The sequence below is a fragment of the Sapajus apella genome, unplaced genomic scaffold, assembly GCF_009761245.1.
Source record: "Sapajus apella isolate SASKATOON/1434 unplaced genomic scaffold, GSC_monkey_1.0 scaffold55, whole genome shotgun sequence".
In the NCBI taxonomy this organism is placed as follows: Eukaryota; Metazoa; Chordata; class Mammalia; order Primates; family Cebidae; genus Sapajus; species Sapajus apella.
In genome coordinates this window covers 3,032,481-3,053,856 of record NW_022436995.1, presented here as the reverse complement: position 1 = coordinate 3,053,856, position 21,376 = coordinate 3,032,481, and the positions used below count along the sequence as shown (strand labels likewise).

Here is a 21,376-nt window from a genome sequence, read left to right as displayed (position 1 = left end):
GAGATGCATTTTAAAATGGAGGAGGTGGATAGAATCTAGCCATGGCTTTATTACAGTGTATAGTAAACCTCTTTTTACAGATACTTGTTACTGTACATATATGTGTGTGTGCGTATATATATAGATAGATAGATATGTATGTATATATGTATATATAGTAACTATATGTAATCTCGAATACATGTATCTTTTTAGAATCCAGGTATGAACCACTACTTCTAAACTCATTTTTTTCTATTTAATTCTTCATTGACGATGGTTCCTTAAACAATCTATATTAAAATCTAGCGTGTTTAAACAAAATCAATGAACTAGCTGAGAAAGCTGCTACTTTAAACCATATGAGTCTCATTTTCAGTATAATTAATAGAAAATATTTCATCAATTGAATTGATGGTAATTGAATTAACTTCTTCTGTTTCTCATCCAGTGTACCAAACTTTTCAAACTAATTTTATTGACATTAAGGATTTATTGTAATGGGTATTTTTCATGCTTAGGTTTTGAATTCACTCATTTCTGTTCAGTAGGATGAATTGCACATGCTGTATGCCTAACAGTGTTTAGGGTTCTATAGAGGATGAAAGACAAATATGATAAAAATTTCTTATTCATCAAATAGTTCATCATCTTTCTGAGGTAACAAATTTTTGAATAAAATAAAGATCAGAAAGTAATATATATCAAAATGCAGGACAAGCCCATGGCATGGGTGAACAAGGAAGCGAACACTGAGGAATAAAACAGGATTAAAATAAAAGTATCTATGAAAGAGAAGAAATATAAAGCATCCTCCAAAAGAGGTAATTATATAGGAGGTGCAGAGCAAAGGTCAAAGAATATGAGACATAGACAGAGCCAAGGTATGACAATGGAGAATACTGTTCTTATGGGAGAATAGAGTGACAGAACCAAAGAAGAAAAAGGTCTGCATAAGAGATTGACTCACCTCAGAAATAGAAAGGAAAGCTACGATTTAGAAACATTTTAGACTCTAAGGTACAAATTCACCTGTGTACCAGAAGGAATGGTAATAGCTGTAGAAAATAAACTGACATTTTTCATTTAGGATAGCACTGCAATTACATATTAAAAAAATAGTATCAATGAACTTTGTGTAGCTGTTTCTATTCAAGCAGAAAATAATGATTTTATAATTTCTCATTTATGTATGTACAAAACAAATTATACTGGCAATTTCCTATCAATATACATAGATCTTGCCTAGAGCTGGATGATTCTGGCACATCCTCATCTTTCATGAAATATGAAACTCAAATTAATAAGCCTGGGTTACTGATTATAATAACAATGTGATTTGTATGCAAGTGGTCTCCAGAACTCAGAATAAACCAAATTACAAATTAATTCATGTAAACTTGGCAATTTTAAGAAAATTTTATTTAAATATTAAATATTAAATGTTAAAAAATATAAATATATATATCTAAAATATATATATTTATAGTAAAATTATTAAAAGTAAAATTATGTTGAGAACTTAAGAACTAGGTAATAGTGATAAATATTTATGCAAATTATAGTTTACATTATGATATATACTAAATAATATTAAAATAATAATCATGCTATTGCATGATGCCATGAATAACCTCAAATTTTGGCCATTACTCTTGAGATAAGACAGCACTTGTGTTACGACATTTAGCCTTTTGCCTGCAATCTTTAAACATAAGAGATGACCAAGTCCTCTAAGTTCTAGCACCTGATTTTTTAAGAGTGGTGACCAAAAGATGGGTATTAAGAAACTAAGGAAAAGAGAAAGTTTGAGTTTCGCTTAGCTTCTTCAAACTTGTATTTTAGAAAAATAGAATTTGAAAAATCCTATAAAATTGAAAATCCTTGGGGATGATTAAATACATACATTTTGGTATCTGATGTCCACTAAAGCATGAACACAGTGTCTCTGGGGATTAAATTTACTTTTAAGGAGTATTAACACAATCCATCATATTCACTTCAGAATTTTTTTACTGTAATACTATAATGTGCTGAATCAGCTTGCTGAATCTAACTTCTCTTGAATAGCTTTATTCTATTTCACAAGTTCTAATTTTGTTGACCAAAATGATTTAAGTTTAAATATCTTTTGGCACTGATTATGAATAAACTTAAGACCTGGAAACTTACTGGGAGAAAAGTTTCACAATTATTTGTTGATTAACACTGCTTTTATCATGACCTCTAAAATATACAAGTAAATAAGTAGTTTGCATTCACTGACTGGGATAACATAATTATTACTCTATATGTAAGACATTGAAATTCTATTTGAAAGATTCATTTCAATGAGTTGTAGTTCTTGTGTCTTTTTCTTATAAAACCAGTAAAATTTGCCTTTTTAAATAAAATCTAACCACAATTCAGTGCACCTTATTTAGCCTATTCCCAAACCTAATAAGAACTTTGGGATAATTCAGACCTGACATTTTTAAACCTAGGCAAAATAGTTTTTACATATTATGAATTCAACAAACAAATAGAAATAACTCGTTTGAATTTATATTATATATGTAAAAAGAAAATGTTAAGAAATGTAAACATAATCACAGGCAAACTGAATCCCCTTAGTGAGAAACAATATTCAGTACAGACACAATACCCTAACATTATTGATACAAGAGAGATAAGTCGTACATATTAATATGTTTTTGTTAAATTATGTATTTATTAAAATACATGAATTCTGAAAGACATGGTATGCACTATTTTGTTAGTTAACTACAATAGGTCTTATAAATATTACATTAATGTTTTATTAAAAAGTCCATTTCTTGATTGGATGTATTTTCTGTCAATTAAATCAAAATAAAAGGTCATGCAACCCAAGAGAAATAAAACTCTATATGAAAGGGCATAAGAGAAGCCTCACAAATGGTTTGGTGAAAAATGCCAAAGGATTACTTATTATTCAAGAATGAATAAAGAGGAAGAAAATGAAGAGAGAAAAACATGAGGTTCTAATGTAGATTCCATAGAATAAAACGAGGCTTACATGGCATATAGCAGAAGCAGCATAAACTGGTGTAAAAGACTGACTGACTTACTTCAGGTGAAAGTAAAATGTGTACAGCATATGCTTTACATCTTTAAAAAAACACATAAGAATATGAACTTTATGAAATAATATAAGAGAACAGTGGACCAAGAAAAAGATGGAACTGGATAAAGTCTAGATATAAAGGAGAATTCTATGAGGTCACAAAAGAGTGATATACCTTAAATAGCATAATAGCAGATAAAGATAACACTAGAAGAGAAACAACAGAAAAAACAATATGCTGTGAAAAGTCAGTTCTGTGGAAGACAGGTTTGAGATTCTTTCCTACCCTGAAGGAGAAAAATGATAGAAGGTAATTTTGAAGCAGAAAGTGAAAATGCAACACTCGAAGATAAAACCAAAAAAGAAAACTGAGAACCATATGAATAAATATGCATGCTTTATTCCAAAATAAAAAAAAAACTAGCAAATTGATTCTACCTTATAATAAAAAGTCAATGGTGTATTATAAACTATGTTTTATTCCTGTAATATTCATTCAATATTATGGAATAGCTTTGATATAGCCTAACACATCAATAGAGAAATAGAAAAATCTTAGTTGAATATCTTTATATATAATGATAAATGTAGTACTGATTATATGAGAAATAATATATGGTTTATATACTTTAATTCTCACTAAAAACTTATGCTAGATATCATCATTTAGTTATCATCAGTTACCTGATGAGGAAGTTGAGGGAATGAGGGATTTAGAAATGAAGCCAAAGTCATCCAACTGTAATACAAAGAATGCAGTTTTTGCTTAAAATGTGGACACACATATTTATATACTTATATGCATACATGTGATCTTATGTGTAAAGAATTAAAGAAAATTTCTCTAAAAATTTGAACGATAAACTACATCATGTAACTACACATATGTAAGTAAATTTTTTTTAAAGCTAAGGCAACATATGCCAAAATGTTAAGAAGGCTACTTTCTGAGTGATTCAATGATAATGTTATACTGTCTTTTCTGTTCATTAGTATTTATGTCCAATATTCATATAAATAAGTTTATATACATTATATGGAAAATTTATATGTATATTGTAAAGTGTTACATATTAACATATTACTAATACTTTATATGATTCTGTTATCAAAATGAAATAGTCTTAAAGCCAAGGAGTAGTAAATGATACCAGATAAGTCCTACTGCCCTAAACAAGTATAAAAAATGGGCAAAATAGATTAGAAACCATTTGTAGAGAATAGAACAAAAAACAGGATAAGACTGCAATGCATGAGAAAAGAGAAACTAATGGAGTGATCTCCATGACAGTCAAGTTATCTGCCTGAGGACAATTTCCTGACCTTGCCACAGATCCCAAAAATTCAAGCAGAATGTGAAGATCCCACTCAGTCAGGGAGCAAAGATTAGCGTACCGTACAATTGAAGTCATTGGAATCTGTGGGTCAAGATAACAGAAAGAAAAGAGATATGCAGGGTTGAATCCAGAAATCTGTATGGGGTTTCCTCATGAGTCTCTGCTGAAGGGTAGACTGTACACGAAGAAGACTAGAAAAACCAAGACTTATAATATAGCAACCTTTGTGGGATTGACGACACAATGAAGATGGTAAGGGCAACGAGACTTGGGAGGAGAGCAGCATGGAATATTGAAGTTTCAACTATGAAACTTGATGAGAGTGTTGGGATCTCATAGAACTCCTAGCAACACAATGAAAACTAGAGAGGCTTTCCCTTAGGAGCTAGAATCATACCTGGGAGAAAGGTCGTCTCTAGACATTCTGTAAAAAAGCCCAAATGCAAGCGCCAATAAGATCCATAGGTAAGACAGATTTAGAGATTGAGTCCCATAAAGTTAGATAATTCTGGGAAACAATTTTGGCTTTTCATAGATCTGCATTAGTAGTGTAAAACCAACCCTATACAAGTTCAGCATGGCCAATTTATAATTTAACAATATGCTATAACAAGAGCCAATAGCACTGTGAGAAAGATGACAGCTGAAGAGTCTCTATAATGTTCTATCTACAATGCCCATTACTCGTTGAAAGTCACTAGATGTACAAAGAGATAGAAAATATGATTCATAGCCATAAAATGTTAACATCATTCCATAGAAACCAAACTTAAGAAAGTTTAGCAGATAGAGGATTTAGCAGATAGATGCTTTAAATAAGGTATTATAAATCTGTTCAATGAAATAAGAGAATGTGCTAAAAGAATCAAAGGAAATATAATGAGTGAATACAGAAGTTCAGCAGAGGAAAAGAAACTATACAAAAGGTCTAAATAAGAATTATACTACAAAGTACAATAAATAAAAAAAATTCACTGGATAGATTTAACAGAAGACTGGAGGTGACAGAAAAAAAAAAAGTCAATGATCTTGAAGACAAAATTTTCCAATCTGAGAAAACAGGGGGAAATATTGAAGAAAAATAAACAGAGCCATAGCAACCTATCAAAGAATAATAAGTAGAATTATATATATATATGTTTTCATATTTTTCATAAAAATATATATTTATGTACTTATATATAAATTGATTTTGCAAAAGAGAGGAAAGAGACCCATGGCAGAAAATATTGTTAGAAATAATAGGGTCAGGCATGGTAACACACGTCTGTAATCCCAAGGCAGGAAGATTGCTTGAAGACAGTTGGAGATCTACCTGGGTAAGATGGGAAGACCCCATCCATACAAAAAAAATTAAATTAGCTAGGCATGGTGGGTGCTCCTGTAGTACTAGCTACTTTGGAAGTTGAAGTGGGAAGTTTCCTTGAGCCCAGGAGGTTGAGGCTGTAGTGAATTGCGATGGTACAACTGCACACCAGTCTGGGTGACAGAGCAAGACCCCATCTCTTAAAAAAAAAAGAACATAACATAAATTTAAAAAACATTTAATGGAAAAGACTTAGAATAAATTAGCATAACCCTGAGGAAGATGAACATAAAGAAAACCATATTTACGTCCATCACAATCAACTACTGCCAATCAAAGACAAAGGGAAATTCTCCAAAGTGGCCTGAGACAGAAAGAAGAGCATACTATGAAAAGGGACAAACATGAATGATGGTTTACTCCACATCAGAAAGAGCATGCAGAAGATAATGAAACACCTTTAATGTGCTCAGAAACAAAACCCTGCCTGAATTCCAAACCTTATGAGAAACATGAGAGAAATGACAATATTTTTACTTATGTGAATCAGAAAAATTTTGTCCCGAGAACGAGAAGCTCACCATTGCCAAAAATGCTGAGAGATGCCCTTTGGGCCACAGGTGCCAGATTGTAACTCATATCTACAAGTAGAAATGTAAACCACCAGAAATGGGAATAAGTGGAAATTGAAATGCCGTATTTTCTTTCTTCTTGTAATTTATAGAAAATATATTAATATCTGGATCTTTAAAAATATTACTGTAAGGTAAGGTTTTAATGTAAACAAAAGTAAAATACATATTTTACTAAATAAATGGGACAGATAAATGAATTACAATGTTGTATAAGGTTGTTTGTTACATTTGTGGAGATATAGAATGTCAAATGAACAGGATAAGGTAATAGTGGAACATGTGAAGGGAGTTTGAATTACAATTTGTAAGTATGAAGAAGTAAAATATTGACTCTAATTAGACTCTGAAAAGTTATATCTGATTAATGGTAGAACCATCCGTAATGCATAGTAAAAGGAGATATAGTTAAGAAGTCAGTAAATAAATTGAAATCTTAAATTTTTTTTATTTGTTTATAAATCCTGAAAAAAATCCTTTCCTGAAAAACAGGAATAGAAGAAGACAGGGAGAAGGAAAAGCAGAAGAAAGAAATGCAAACCAACAAGATGGTATATTTAAGTATAAACACATCAATAACTACATTAAACATAAGTAAACTAAGCATGGAATTTAAAATGACGAATACAAGCGATAACATAAATATCATCAACATTATGCTGAGGGAAACTCACCAAACACACAAAAATTATACACTGCCTAATTCCATCTATATGACACTCTATAAAAGAAATCATTGATTAGTGATAGAAGTCTGATCACTTGCTAGCTACCAACGTGAGAGTGGCTGGGAAGATAAACTACAGAGGAAAGTGTGAGAATTGATTGAGGAAATGGAGATGTTCTGTATCTTGAACATTGATACAATCAAGACACATTAGTTGTATCTTGATCAAGTATTTACATTGTAGTACATATTAGTCTAAAATTATTGGCCTGTACATGCAGAAATGAATTTTATTGCATGTAAATTATACCTTAATAAAACTGATTTAAAAAAAAATTATCTATTAAAATACTGATTGCCTAGTGATTAAGATGTAAGACTCTGAAACTCTGACTTCAAATCCTGCGTGTGCTACTTTCTTACTGTATGACATAGAGCAAATTATTTAACCCCTCTAAGTTTTCTTATCTATAATGTGGGAATAATAAGTACTTCATAGGATTGTTAGGATTAATTCTTCATCTAGAGTAAGTGTTGAAAATGTATTTTGTATTAATATCATTATCATTAGTATCATTACTGTGTACAGCACATTAAACTATTGAAAGGGAGGTATCAAATGATGAGATAAAAGCTATCTTCATTTCATTTTCTAATACCTCTTTTGGAAGAAAAATGAGACAGGTAAAAATCAAACTGAAAAAATGAGATGCTAAATGATAATAAAAGACAACAGAATTAGAGTCAAATTCTGACAAAGTTAGTCACGATTACATGCTATATTGATTTCCTATTGCTACTGTAACAAATAAGAAATGATCACCAACTTTGTGACCTAAAACAATACAAAAGCATTGTCTTATCATTCTGGAGAACAGAAATCTAAAAAAGTATTCTGGGTCTAAAATCAAGATGTCAGCAGGACAGGCTTCATCTGAAGCTCTAGGTGAGAAGCCCTTTTCTTTGCCTTTACTAGCTTCAAGAGGCTGCCAGTAATCCTTGTGACTAACTCCTTCCTCCATCTTCAAAACCAGCCATGTAACATCTCTTTCTCTCTCATTGCCTTCTTTCCTGTATCAAATATCCCTCTGCCTCTGTTTTATAAGGATGCATATAACTGCATTTAGGACTCACCCTGGTAATCTAGAATAATATTCCCATTGCAAAATCCTTAAATCCCTTTTCCAATATCAAGCAACATTCACATGTTTTAGGGTTTTAGGACATGGTTATTTTTGGATCAAATGTCAAATGTCATAAGAGCAAGGCAGGAAATGAGACGAGAGGACAAGACACTGGAGTGTTCTGTAAAATTTCAGTTTAAGACGTTTACAAGTGTTTGGTAAAGGAAAAACAAATTTGAGGTGAAAATGAATATGCAAAATAAAATGTCATTGTCATTTTTAGGTGTCTTAAATGTTTATCTACGTTTGAAAGGGCAAACAACAATAGAGAATCCACTGTGGTCTTCAAGTGGGAATAAAGGACAAAGATGGAATGAGGCTCATGTTAATATATATCCAATTACTTCATTTCAGGTAAGAAAAGTAATTTTGGCTAATTAATTGCTGTATACGAGCATAACATTAAAGGTGGATCTTGAGCAAATAGCAAAATACGAATATTCAGAAATTCCATGATATAAGCATCACAAAAATTACATGATTAAGTTTTGCTTTAGTTCTGAAAGCTGTTTTGTAAAGAGAAATGCCCTTTTCCTTTATTCATTAATACTCATCAAGTAATAGATTTAAATAATAGTCTATTCAAATTTAAATGATTCACCTGGAAAAAAATATAATCCATTTCTATCAAATAACATGCTTACATTTTATTTCCTGAAAAAAAATTACGTATATATGTTTCTACCATAATGGAACTTGGTAATCAGTTCTCAATCTGTTTGAATTTTTCTTGATGAAATTTTATATAGTTTAGCAAAATATGCCTCTTTGATTTAATACCATATCAGTAACTGATCACTGATTATTAAAATTAAGATCACTTTAAATAAGTTATTTTTCTTTGTTTTTATATAGAAAAGTAAAGCTTAGAGGGTTAGCTAAGACAGCTACAAGTAAAGATACAGAACCTTGAAGACTTCAACACTGGCCATCATAGCTAGAGACAACAGATCATGAAACTATTTCAATGGAGTTAATACACTTTTCAATTATTTTAATGTGTGCAAACATATATACATATATAAATATATTTACATATCCAAATATTTTTGTATTTTAAAAATATAGTAAAGTATCTTTAAAGTCTATGACATATATCCTCTATAGCGCTCTGCCTTATTTCAGAGAATTCAGATCTATTTCATGAAATTGTATTTACAGCATTGAATGTTTATTCTACTAGTGATTTTTTTTGGATGCATTTCATGGCGTATGTTGTAAGGTTATAAAAAATCATGCCAAGTTTTAATTGGTGGAATGACCTTTTCTTGTAATCTAATCTAAATCAAACCAGGATGATAAAAATACATAGTCATTCACAGTGATAAAGAATAAAAGAGTAAGACCAGGCAATTATATGCAAGTATATAAAAGTTATTCCCATATGATTCTGAAAAATAAAAGAATCATTTTGTTTCTATGAAGTACAATTGTGAAAATGAATGGCAACATATCATCAAACTAAACTAAACTGGGAACACAGAATTCCAAAGCATTACTGATAGAAGTAACCTTAGTATTAAAATGCATATACTGATATTGGCATTTAAAAGTCATTTTTTTCCCTGAAAGTTGATATTATTCTAGATATACTGTCACTTTCCACATAACTGCCTCTACAACACAAAATTCCACCAAGGTTCACAATAAACAAAAACATCAACTCATATACTACAGAATTTTCTAGGAAAACAGATGTTAATCTGAAATTTGGCACACAAAAATAAGTCAAAGATTGGTTCCCTAAGGGCCCTAAGGACCTTTGCCAATGGGACAGCATCAAAAGATTTTACTGGGGAGGAAATGGTACATCACTCAGGTTGCTATATAGAAGACAAGTTCAAGAGGGAAAATGGGGTCTGCAAATGTGTTAGGACATCTTTGTAAAATTCACATGAAAGATGAAGGAACAAACCAGGGAAGTGGTGTAAAGAAAACAATGATTTCAAGATATGCTTCACTGTAAAACTTAGCAGAATGTTTTAATTTGGGGAGTAGCCACGAATGCCATGAACTAGGAAGTCCTGAATAATGCTTATACTACACATTACATTAAATAACAAAAGAAGAAAATATATGAATTTCAGGGATGAATATAGTTACTTCTATTTTAGACATGTTAATATAAAATGTCTCTGGATATCTTTTTAAAGATGTGCAAAAGGTTATTGTATATGTTCATCCAAAGTTTTGGGGACAGGTATATTTATGAGTCATCAGATTATATATGCTACCTAAAACTGTAAGGGTGGTTGTTATTAACAAGGAAAAGTATACATGTGTAAGCGTCGATTAAAGGATGGTACCATGCAGAACATTAACCAATCATTAAGGCCAGGCGTGGCAGCTTACGCCTGTATCCCAGCACTTTGGGAGGCCAAGGTGGGTAGATCATGAGGTTAGGAGTTCAAGACCAGCCTGGCCAACATAGTGAAAAACCCCATTTCTACTAAAAACACAAAAATATACCAGTGCATGCCTATAATCCCAGCTAGTCAGGAGGCTGAGGCAGGAGAATCGCTTGAACCCATGGGGCAGAGGTTGCAGGGAGCTGAGACCATGCTATTACACTCTAGCCTGGGCAATAGAGCCAGACTCCGTCTAAAAATAAAAAACAAACAAAAAAAAGAACTCTGGAAGGCGAGTCCAGTCCTAGGTAATGTACTTTAGAGTTAGAAGGAGAGAGATCTAGATGTTCATGGAATTTAAAGAAGACAGTGAAATTCAAATTACAAAGAAGGTTGAGTGCAAGGGAATAGTCACTATAAGGGAACTGGTAAACAGAATGGTTTCAGTTGAGTCACAGAAGCAGAAACTACATTTCATATGTGGATACAGAGTGTCTACTTTTGAGAAATTTGAATAAGCCAGTAAAGCAACTGGAAAAAATTACCATCTTAACTAAAATTGTTTCACATTTCAGAATAGAATGACATATAGGTAGATATTAAATTATGTGATTTATTCAAATACTTCTTTTCTTATGTTTGTTTTTTCACACTCACAAAAGTACAGATTTTCCTTATTTTCAATTATATTGGTTACACAAGGGAATCGGCTTTCTTACTCAGAATGTTGTGGCAGGAAGAATCCTGAAGAGAGTTTCCCCCTGAATATAAGGAATGAGGGGGATTTCATAGGCAAAATGAAAGAACCCAAATTTGCCAGCTCTAAATATACATTGCAATCTTATAGAAAGGAGCTTTTCTTTGTGATTTGGCCCATCTTAGCCATAGAATCCTGGCCCCAGAATTGTTGACTAGAGGAAGGAACTTCAAGAAGTGAATTAATCTTTTGTTACCAGGAAGAATGAAGTCATTGTACCTTCAGAGCAGTAAGTTTTTACAGTTCACTACAATTGACAGACTCTGGGGTTTACATATTAAATTCACAAAAGGACATGTACAGTAATGTTTGAAGGAGATGTTCAAGAGTGTTCAAATGAGTAAAAGTTTATTCATAATGGTCTAAACCTTGGAGAATCTCCCTGCTGTACTCAGCTCTTCTACCCATTGCAACTGAGAAATCAGGCTGGGTTTGTATAATTGATGCACAATGTTACCATTTCTGGTGTTCTTTGTGTCATTTTATAGGTCTATATTTTCATTTATGAGTGTTATTTTACCTGAGGGATTTTCTTTAACATTTCTCGTAGTGTGAGTCAGTTAAATTATTTCCACCTTCTGTACTTCTTCTGAGAAATGTCTATTTCACCTTCATTTTTTGAAAGATTTCCTCTGAGTATAGCATCCTACTTTTTCCTTTTAGAAGTTTACAGATATTTTACCAATGTCTTATTGTTTGCATTGTTTCCAGGAATAAATCTGTGGATAGCCTTAAATTTATCCTACTGTATGTAATGTGACTTTTTTCTCAGGTTGCTTTTAAGATTTTCCTTATCATTTGTTTTTATAAATTGTATTGTGGTGTGCTTTGGTATATTTTTCTTCCTTCTACATGTGCTTTGTGTTCATTCAATTTCTTGGATCTGTAGATTTAGAGCTTTCATAAATTTTGAGGCTTTTCTCACTAACGTTTCTTAAGGTATTTCTGCTAAGTCCTCTTCTCCTTTGAAGATTCCAGTCACACATAAACAAAGTCCCTTGAAGGTGTCACACAGCTCATTAAGGCATTTTCATTTTTTTCTATTTATGTTTAATTTGTGATCATTTTTATTCTGTCTTCACATTCAGCAACAGTTTCTTGTGCAATGTCTAATCTACTTTTATTCAGTGTATTTTTCGTCTAAGTCAGTAGATTTTACATCTTTAAGTTCAATATGAATCTCTTCAGAAAATATTTTTATGGCTTTAGTTAATATTTTGAATGTATGAAATCTAGTTAGAATAACAATTTTAAATCATTACCTGCTGCTGCTAACATCTATTTAAGTTCTTGGTTGGTTTCAGTTGATTGATTTTTCTTCTCATAATGGATCATTGTTTTTTTGATTTTTTTTTTTTTTTTACAAGTCTGGTAATTAGCTTGGGTACCAGACATTGTGACTTCTACCTTGGTAGGTACTGCATATTTTTGTATTCTTATAAATATTCTTGAGCTTTTTTAGGGAAGGTAGTTAAGTTACTTTGAAACAGTTTGATTATTTTAGGGCTTGCTTTTAAGATTTGTTAGGTTAAAGTAATATTTGATATGGGGCTAATTATTTCTCATGACTGAGGCAAGAATATTCTGAGTCCTCCACCCAATGTACCATGTATTATGAGGGTTTTCCATATGGTGGATGGGAACAGTCGCCATTACCAGTCCTGTGAAGGCTGGGCACTATTAACTCAAAATTATCCCTCTGGTTCTTTCCCAAGTATTGGGTAGATTCCTCATTTCATTTGCTGGTCAGTACTCTGCTAAACACTCGAGGGGGACTCCCTGCAGTGTTCTCTGTTTCTCTCTCATTTTACTATTGCCACCCTTTTCTCTGGTATTCTGCTCTGAACATCCTAGCCTTCCTTGTTATTTTGAACTCTCAACTCCTTAACCCAGATTTTCTACAAGGCTTCACCCTTTTTTCTTCTACTTGCACCATGGCCTATAAACTTGGTATTGGTCAGTAATAGAATTCACCTTATTTGATTCCCATTTCTCAGGAATCACACTTCTTCATTATCTGATATCTTGTATCCTGAACACTGTGGTTTCATATACTTGGCCCAGTTATGTGGTTGTTTCAATTAGAAGGATAGATCTCATTCCTGCGACTCTATTTTTGGTGGAAACAAACTGAAAGAGTGAATAGGCTGTGCGCAGTGGCTCACGCCTGTAATCCCAGCACTTCGGGAGGCTGAGGAGGGCGGATCACCTGAGGTCAGGAGTTTGTGACCAGCCTGGCCAACATGTGGAAACCCCGGCTCTACTAAAAATACAAAAATTAGCTGTCTGTGGTGGAGTATGCCTGTAATCACAGCTATTGGAGAGGCTAAAGCAGGAGAACTGCTTGAACCTGGGAGGCAGAGGCTACAGTGAGGCAAGATTGCACCACTGTACTCCAGCCTGGGTGACAGAGTGAGACTGTCTTGGAAAAAGAAAAAAAAAAGTAAATAGTTCCAATTCATACATTTTTAAGCTATTTGAATTACCAGTAGAAAATAAAGATAAGGTAATCTTTTTATTTCAATCAATGTTCTCTCATTCCCCAACACATTTCCAGGTCTATTTGCAAAGAACTTTATTTCATTAATCTTGATTGTTCAAGGAAATGTGAAACACAACTAAATAATCCCATGCCACTTTTGTTGTTTTTGTCTTGTTTCATTTTAAAGATGATTTATTTTGAATTGTTTATACAAAGTATTTTTTTAACCCAAAAATCTTTTGTAACTTGTCAAGCTTCTCAAAAATACTTTCTTCAGCACGTAACATCTAGGAGTCCATGATAACAATGCTATCAATATATTACCATATAAATTAAGTTGTGAGAAGTTTTAATATTACTCAAATTTAACTTTACAGCATTTGAAGATGTATTTACTTTAAGTGGAAGGCACAACTTTTACCTCTTGAAATTTTAAATGGAATATAAGTGACTTTGAGTCTCTTTCACTAACATTTACGTTGTTTTATTTGTTTTGAGTTGCATGACTTTAAATTGATCCATAAATCCTTTACAAAATTACTTGCACAGTCCTTTGTGCCCAACTAGTTTGCTTAGCTGAAAATACAACTATAGTTTAGTACTTTTTAAGACAAATAGAAGTTTTATTCTACTGAAATTTATTTTGGGGTTCATTTACTAGAACTAATTTAGCATGTTCAGTGCTTGAGATGAAAATACATTTTGCTATATTTAGAAACATTAGGGCAGCAATTCCAACAAAATAAAATGAATATATTCTTATAATGTCAATTAATTTCACATCCCATACCAAGGAAAATATTTTAAAATCCTCTTTTAATGTTTTACTTCTTTCAGAGTTTATTTCAAATGTTTTCTAGGGGTAAAGTATATAAATACATTGTGAGACACAAAATGCTCTTTACATTTCTTTAGTTTAAGTGAAAGGAATTCTGGAAATTTCCTACTTCTACATATTCATTTAAAGACTTAGAAATAGGTTTTGACATAATTTTTGAGAATACTGAAATACAAATAATACTATAGTCCCTGTATAGTGTATAGAACACTATAGTGTTCTCCTTACATCATGCTGCCTTATGTTACAAATAAGAATAATAATAAACTAGAAAATATTGTCCTCATTAGTAGACATTATATGCTTATATAGCATATCTGCCATTCTAAGCCAAATTCCAGGGTAATTATACAGACACAATGGAGGCTTCTGAGTTAACCACTGAAAATATTTACCAATTGCAGCTCACGAGTTGATGCATTTCTTTGTCTTTCCCAACAGTCAAATCTCATGGTACTATTTAATACTAGAAATTTTGACAACCAATTGACATTTGTCCCACAAGTTGAACTGGCAGAGTTTTGTGAAGTTAAACTCACTGTTCATATTTAGGTAGGTCCCCCAGGGAAAAAGCCAACGCTATCCACTAGATCTGTTATGTTGTCTCCAAGCTTGTTTTATAAAGGTTGAGGATATTTCAATTGTTTGCTAAACAACTAATAAAATAAAGGTAACATTATTAACACTAATGGTTATTTTAAAAATATTTATATACTGAAGTTTTTCAAAGTGAAATATACTGTCAATTTTCAAAATGCAGTCTTAGAGTTTTACATTTGCCTTAGCATTAATGATTAGAACTGATGTGTCTTTTGTCAGAAAGAAAATACGTTGTAAATATTTGCAAAAGTCACCATTAATAATGAAGGCAAATCATCAGAGGTGCATTATATTGTTTAATTCTCCCATCTACTTTTACTCATAGTGATCCATGTAACTCTTTTCTTGCTGAGAAATTGCATTTGAACATACTTTTATAGCATCATCTATATCTTTATTTTGACATTTATATTTATATGCTTTAAAGCATTATGCGTGTAAGAAACTGTCATTGATGAATTGAAACAGTTTTGTCAGGTATAATTCTAATATATAAATCCACATACTTTTTTAAAATTCCCTTTTTAATTTACTCACCAAAAATTAATTTTCTGATTACATGGTATTTTTTATATGTTAAGTTTGCTGAGTTGCGTGAACACACTGTGAAAACATTTCCATTTTAAACTCATCATTTCAGTTAAGGAAAATAATTTAAAATAATGTTCCTGTTGTGTGAGGGAAGAGGTTTTACATAACGGAAGAGGTTTTATCTCTCTTTTAGTAGACTTAAAGTTTAACATTTTCTCCAGGGGTATCTAGATACTGTTAATTTCTTATTCAAGTCGGTTAAACCAAATGCATTTCAGAAGTACTGAAGAGGAAAGGAAAATGGTTTTATCTCTATAATGTAACAGTAGTCAAAATAATGATGGAAATTCACGAAAATATGACAATTTAACCTTTTTAACTTGGGAGTCTTCATTCTCCTAAAAAATATAATTAACATTTTTGTTGTTGTGTATCCTCTTTGGCAAAATATATCATATTTTAATGGACTGTTATAATTTTTCATCTTTATATTCTAGAAAAATCAAAGGCTTACTTTTACGAATGCTTAAAAGTTTGGGTAAGGCACTTATTTAAATTTAATATCTACACATCATATTTGTGTAATCTAACTCACACAAAAACACTGTCAAGTAAAACATGCTCTGTCTAGATCTTAGTCTAGAAGTCATTTATGAATCTGTTCAAATTTATAAAACTTAATTACAATAATTTAGAAATATAAGTGTAGTCAAGAACTCAGAGGATAAATAAAACAATGCCCAAAGGATTATATATCATATATACCCAAAGGATTATAAATCATTCTATTATAAAAACACATGCACACATATGTTTGCTCTGGCACTGTTCACAATAGTAAAGACTTGGAACCAACCCAAATGCCCATCAATGACAGACTGCACAAAGAAAATGTGGCACATACACACCATCGAATACTATACAGCCATAAACTAGGATGAGTTCATGTCCTTTGCAGGGACATGAATGAAGCTGGAAACCACTGTTCTCAGTAAACTGACACAAGAACAGAAAACCAAACACCACATGTTCTCACTCATAAGTGGGTGTTCAGCAATGAGAACCCATGGACACAGGGAGGGGAACAATACACACTGGGGCCTGTCAGGGGTGGGGGACTAGGAGAGGGCTAGAAGAGGGGTGGAGGACTACAAGATGGATAGCATTAGGACAAATACCTAATATAGATGACAGCTCACACTCTGCACAGGCACCCCAGAAATTAAAATATAATTTAAAAATGCAGTAAATATTTCTTTATGAAAGTCAACCAGTTAAAAAATAATCTGTATCTTCCTAATGGCAAAACTGTAGAAATTAAAAGGAAACAAACATGTTGCACAGGACCTTTCTCTTTCTTTCTGTTCAAAAAGGACCCTGTGGAAGACTGCAATATTTATCTGGCCTATCGAAGTAGATTCTTTATCATCACAAGATTATAAATAAATATTAAAAATACAAATTATGACTGTACTGAGTTTTATTGCTAGAATTTTATACCAATAACTACTAATTTACTACTTTATTTACACACAATATCTAAAATTCCTGCTGTGCTTAAAGAAATTACCTTCCTTTATCAATGACAAAATGTATTATCAATAATAGTAAATGTAAATATATTTGCAAATCAGCCTACTTGTTTTTACTGTACCACTTCATTTATTTGTTATCACCAAGGGATGAAATATTCATATAAGGTAATGTTCTAAGTATAGGAGGCCCTCTGGACACATGAGACTTTGATTTTTGTTGATTTCTAATTTTGCTGTTCAGCAGACCACAGACTTAGAGTCAACATATTGCCAGTAGGTAGGTAGCACACATATTAAATTGCATTAGTCAATCTGCTTCCTGATGTTTACTACAGATGGTTTCCCCACACATTCTCTCAATCTCACTACAAAAAGGTCTATCTTTCACAATTTCACTGCTCTGGGACCTTTTTTTTTTTTTTAGCACAAGCCTAGGTCCAATCTTTTGATTTTGACCAAGCTGCACAGGGAGGCAGGAAGACAGAATGAAAAAAGAAATGAAAAAAGGATTGTTTAATCCTTTAAAGGCAGTAGCAGAGTAAGTTTTGAAATGCTTTCAGTAATAGCAGGATCGTTGTAATTAAACTATCGGTTTCCCAGAACAGCAGCTTTGAAAAATTCAGGAATGACTTTGATGACATGTGGTTTTGATTTTTAATGAAATCTCACCATTTTATTCGACTCCTGCCTGGAAGTAATAATAACTTACTAAGCAAAAGCACCTGTGTACCTTGAGTAAGTATAGATAGTTTCTTCAAACTTTGTACCTTTACATTGCTAAGATAGGAAATCCATGCACTGCCATTTTGTTTTGGCTTCAGTGATACAGAACATTTTGGATGTTTTTCAAACATCCTTCCTAATAAAAGAAATTTGACTTCAGCTTCATCTGTGTAAATTTCAAGTGCGAGCAGGTGCAGAGTATTTTAACCCACATCTCACTTCCTCACATAAAGCACATGAGAATGCAAGCCCCCGATGTTTCCCATTTCTACATTGTAAAGCCTGTATTGTACGCTACAGGCAGTATTAAATATTAACTATTGATGTGCTCTAACACTGACTATCAGGTCAGGAACACATATCAAAGAAGGAAAATATACCCCAAGACTTAAAAACCTACTGTTTGGAAAAAGGGAATATTTTCTCACAGGTAGTTTGCTCATAGAGACAATTTATAAAGACCTTAAAGAACACTGTGCTCTAAATAAGTATGAATAATAATTATTTGAAATGTAGTCACCTCGGCCTTGTTCATAATAGGACTTGTTCATAACGACTATAAGGTATGACTTCCCTTTCTCCACATTCAATTCTCTCAAATGTTTTTCCTAAATCTTTTCTCATAGGCCTTTTAAATAAAGTACTGTTTAAAAGTCTTGAGACTTTTTAAAGCCACTTCCCAGTTACTTCCCAGACGCCATCCTATCTCAAATGCAAGTCATCATTTGCAAGCAGCCAAAATAATACTTAATTTCCCGTTCTATCCGAGGACTGAGAATTTCTTAAACTGCTAACTTGGTTCTAAATATTTGAACTCCAGCTGCCAGTCTGTTTTGGCTTCAGAGACACAGACCATTTTAAATGTTTTTTAAAGAGACGGCTTTAGATAATCTTTATGAACATGCTTCTCTTAACATAGTTAAGCAGGAAACTCCACATTTATCATATTATCAGTAAGAACTGCTCAAATTTTTCTGTGCTATCAAATCATGAAAGTTATTCTTTGATGAACTACATTTAATGAGGGACAGGGTCTCAATACAAAAGTTGACAGCTGATGCCTCTGCTTACCACCTGGAGATATCCATTGATAAAATTATGAGAGCATATCAAAGAACACTGGATCAATTTCTAAAAAGTAGCCCAGCTTTTCTCAAAATCATTCTAATTAAACTATGGCTTTCCCAGGACAGCAGCCTTGAAAAGTTCAGGAATAACTCCGATTTGCCTTTGATGATTTGTTTTAAAATAAAAACAAAAACAAAAACTTTGGCATTGATAAAAATAAATTTTGTCAATTTTGTTGTGATGAAATAATTCTAGAAATGTCATTAATAGTGCACATTACCAGCTTAATGTTAGAAGCAGCTCTTTATTAAACTATTCTTTGGAAAGACCACAGTAGGTATTTCCTTTTAACATGTAAGTATTTTTCTAGAACTATACACCCACCACTAAATGCATGAATTGCCTCATAGTATTCAAAAGGATTAAAAAATTTTGCTGAAAGCAAGGAATAATTTGGGAGTTATAGAGAAAATTCTCATAGAGTCTTGTTTCTGTAAAAATAAAAAATATAAATTTGCTAATTGTCATTCTATTTTCCTTGTATTGAGGATTTCGTAATAAATGATCTGATTTTATTCATTTATTCTTTCAATATTCATGCACTGAGCCTCAGTGACCATCATTGTTATAGGCACCATAAATTCAAAGGTATACCATGAGATATCCCACATAAATATACTGATACATATCTTCAAGTTTAAAAAATAGAGTATCAGCAGTGAAATGCTGGAGGTAAATTTTAAAGTCAACAAGGGAATGTGAGGAACATATTCAATCTATTTGTGAGAAATCAATTTCAGAGATGATACAACTTTGTTCTGGGCTTCAATAAACACATTACTGTTGTAAAGAACCCAGAATTGATTCATTTTTTAAAGTATTTATATGAAACTAACGTTATGAGTTATGTTTATATAAAATTGGAAATAATCTATTTCAGAGAAAGACTTTTGAAATAAAACATTTTCCTTATCCTTAAAAATTAAAAGAGGATGTGTAGTCAGTTTTTATTGTATTATTTAATTAAATTTAGATTTAATTTAAAACCAACACAGAGCTTTTGATGTGAAAAATTAATGCTATGCAAGGAAGATTCAATTATTGGTTTGGGGATAAAAGTTTATGTTTTTGCAATTTTTAATTTTGAAAGCCATCAAATATAAAAGATGCCAGGATTATTGACAAGTTTACTTTTGTCACCTTGATTTCTCAAAAGAAATTTATCTGAAAAATCAAAGCTCTACATTTAGGTTTGTTTCATTCATATTTGTAGCTCATTTTTGAAGGTATCCGAGGTCCTGGAATAGAAGGTGACATTGCTATTGATGATGTATCAATTGCAGAAGGAGAATGTGCAAAACAAGACCTAGCAACTAAGAGTAAGTATCTTTGTTTGAGATTGGTTTGATGTAATGTTAAAGTAACATTACTGTTAAATTAACATTTAATTAAATTTTAAGTTATTTTTAGTTGATTTTAAAATTTCTTATATCTAACACTCTTAGGTTTTTTCAGTTATTTTTAAAGTATTAAAGTCAATTGTAGACATATTTTGCCTGAGATAAAACAGAGGTGAGATTTTAATTTCGAGCTATGTAAAGCAAGTACACTGATTTTTAATTATGATTTTAAAACACTTTGATATTATTTGTTCTAGATTTAAAAACTTTCATTAAAATATGTGATAAATCTATATACTTCGCACATATTTACATTGTAAATTGAATTAGTCCATCTTCGTTCTGCTATAAAGAAACACCCGAGACCAGTAGTTTATAAAAAAAAAGAGATTATTTGACTCACAGTTCCTGCATGGCTGGGAAGGCTTCAGGCAACTCACAATCATGACTGAAGGTGAAATGGAAGCAAGATACCTCCTTCCCAAGAGCGGCAATGAGAATTGCTGATAGAATGGGGAAGAACCCCTTATAAAACCTTCGGATCTCGTGAAAATTCACTATCACGAGGACAGGCTGGGGGAACCGCCCTGATGATTCAATTACCTCCACCTGGCCTCTTCCTTAGCACATGGGGCTTATGGGAATTATATTTCAAGATGAGATTTGTGTGAGGACACAAAGCCTTACCATATCAGCATAGATGGTTTTATTCCTTCAGTTTGTGAATATATTTTCTAAATCTAACTTTGCCAACTTTTTTTTTTTTGAGACGGAATTTTGTTCTTGTTGCCCAGGCTGGAGTGCAAGGCACAACCTCTGCTCACTCAGCAATCTCTGCCTCCCAGGTTCAAGCAATTCTTCTGCCTCAGCCTCATAAGTAGCTGGGATTACAAGCACCTGCCAC

General features: G+C 32.2%; 1 protein-coding gene across 3 annotated transcripts in view; it reads left to right on the top strand.

The window, feature by feature from the left end:
- MDGA2 (MAM domain containing glycosylphosphatidylinositol anchor 2) overlaps positions 1–21,376 on the top strand; it is an 863,364-nt gene that overhangs the window by 836,543 nt on the left and 5,445 nt on the right. For all 3 annotated transcript variants that reach the window (XM_032244515.1, XM_032244514.1, XM_032244516.1), the window contains 2 exons: positions 8,414–8,544; positions 20,346–20,451. In XM_032244515.1, coding sequence (XP_032100406.1) covers positions 8,414–8,544; positions 20,346–20,451 — 237 coding nt within the window. The remainder of the gene's footprint in view (positions 1–8,413; positions 8,545–20,345; positions 20,452–21,376) is intronic.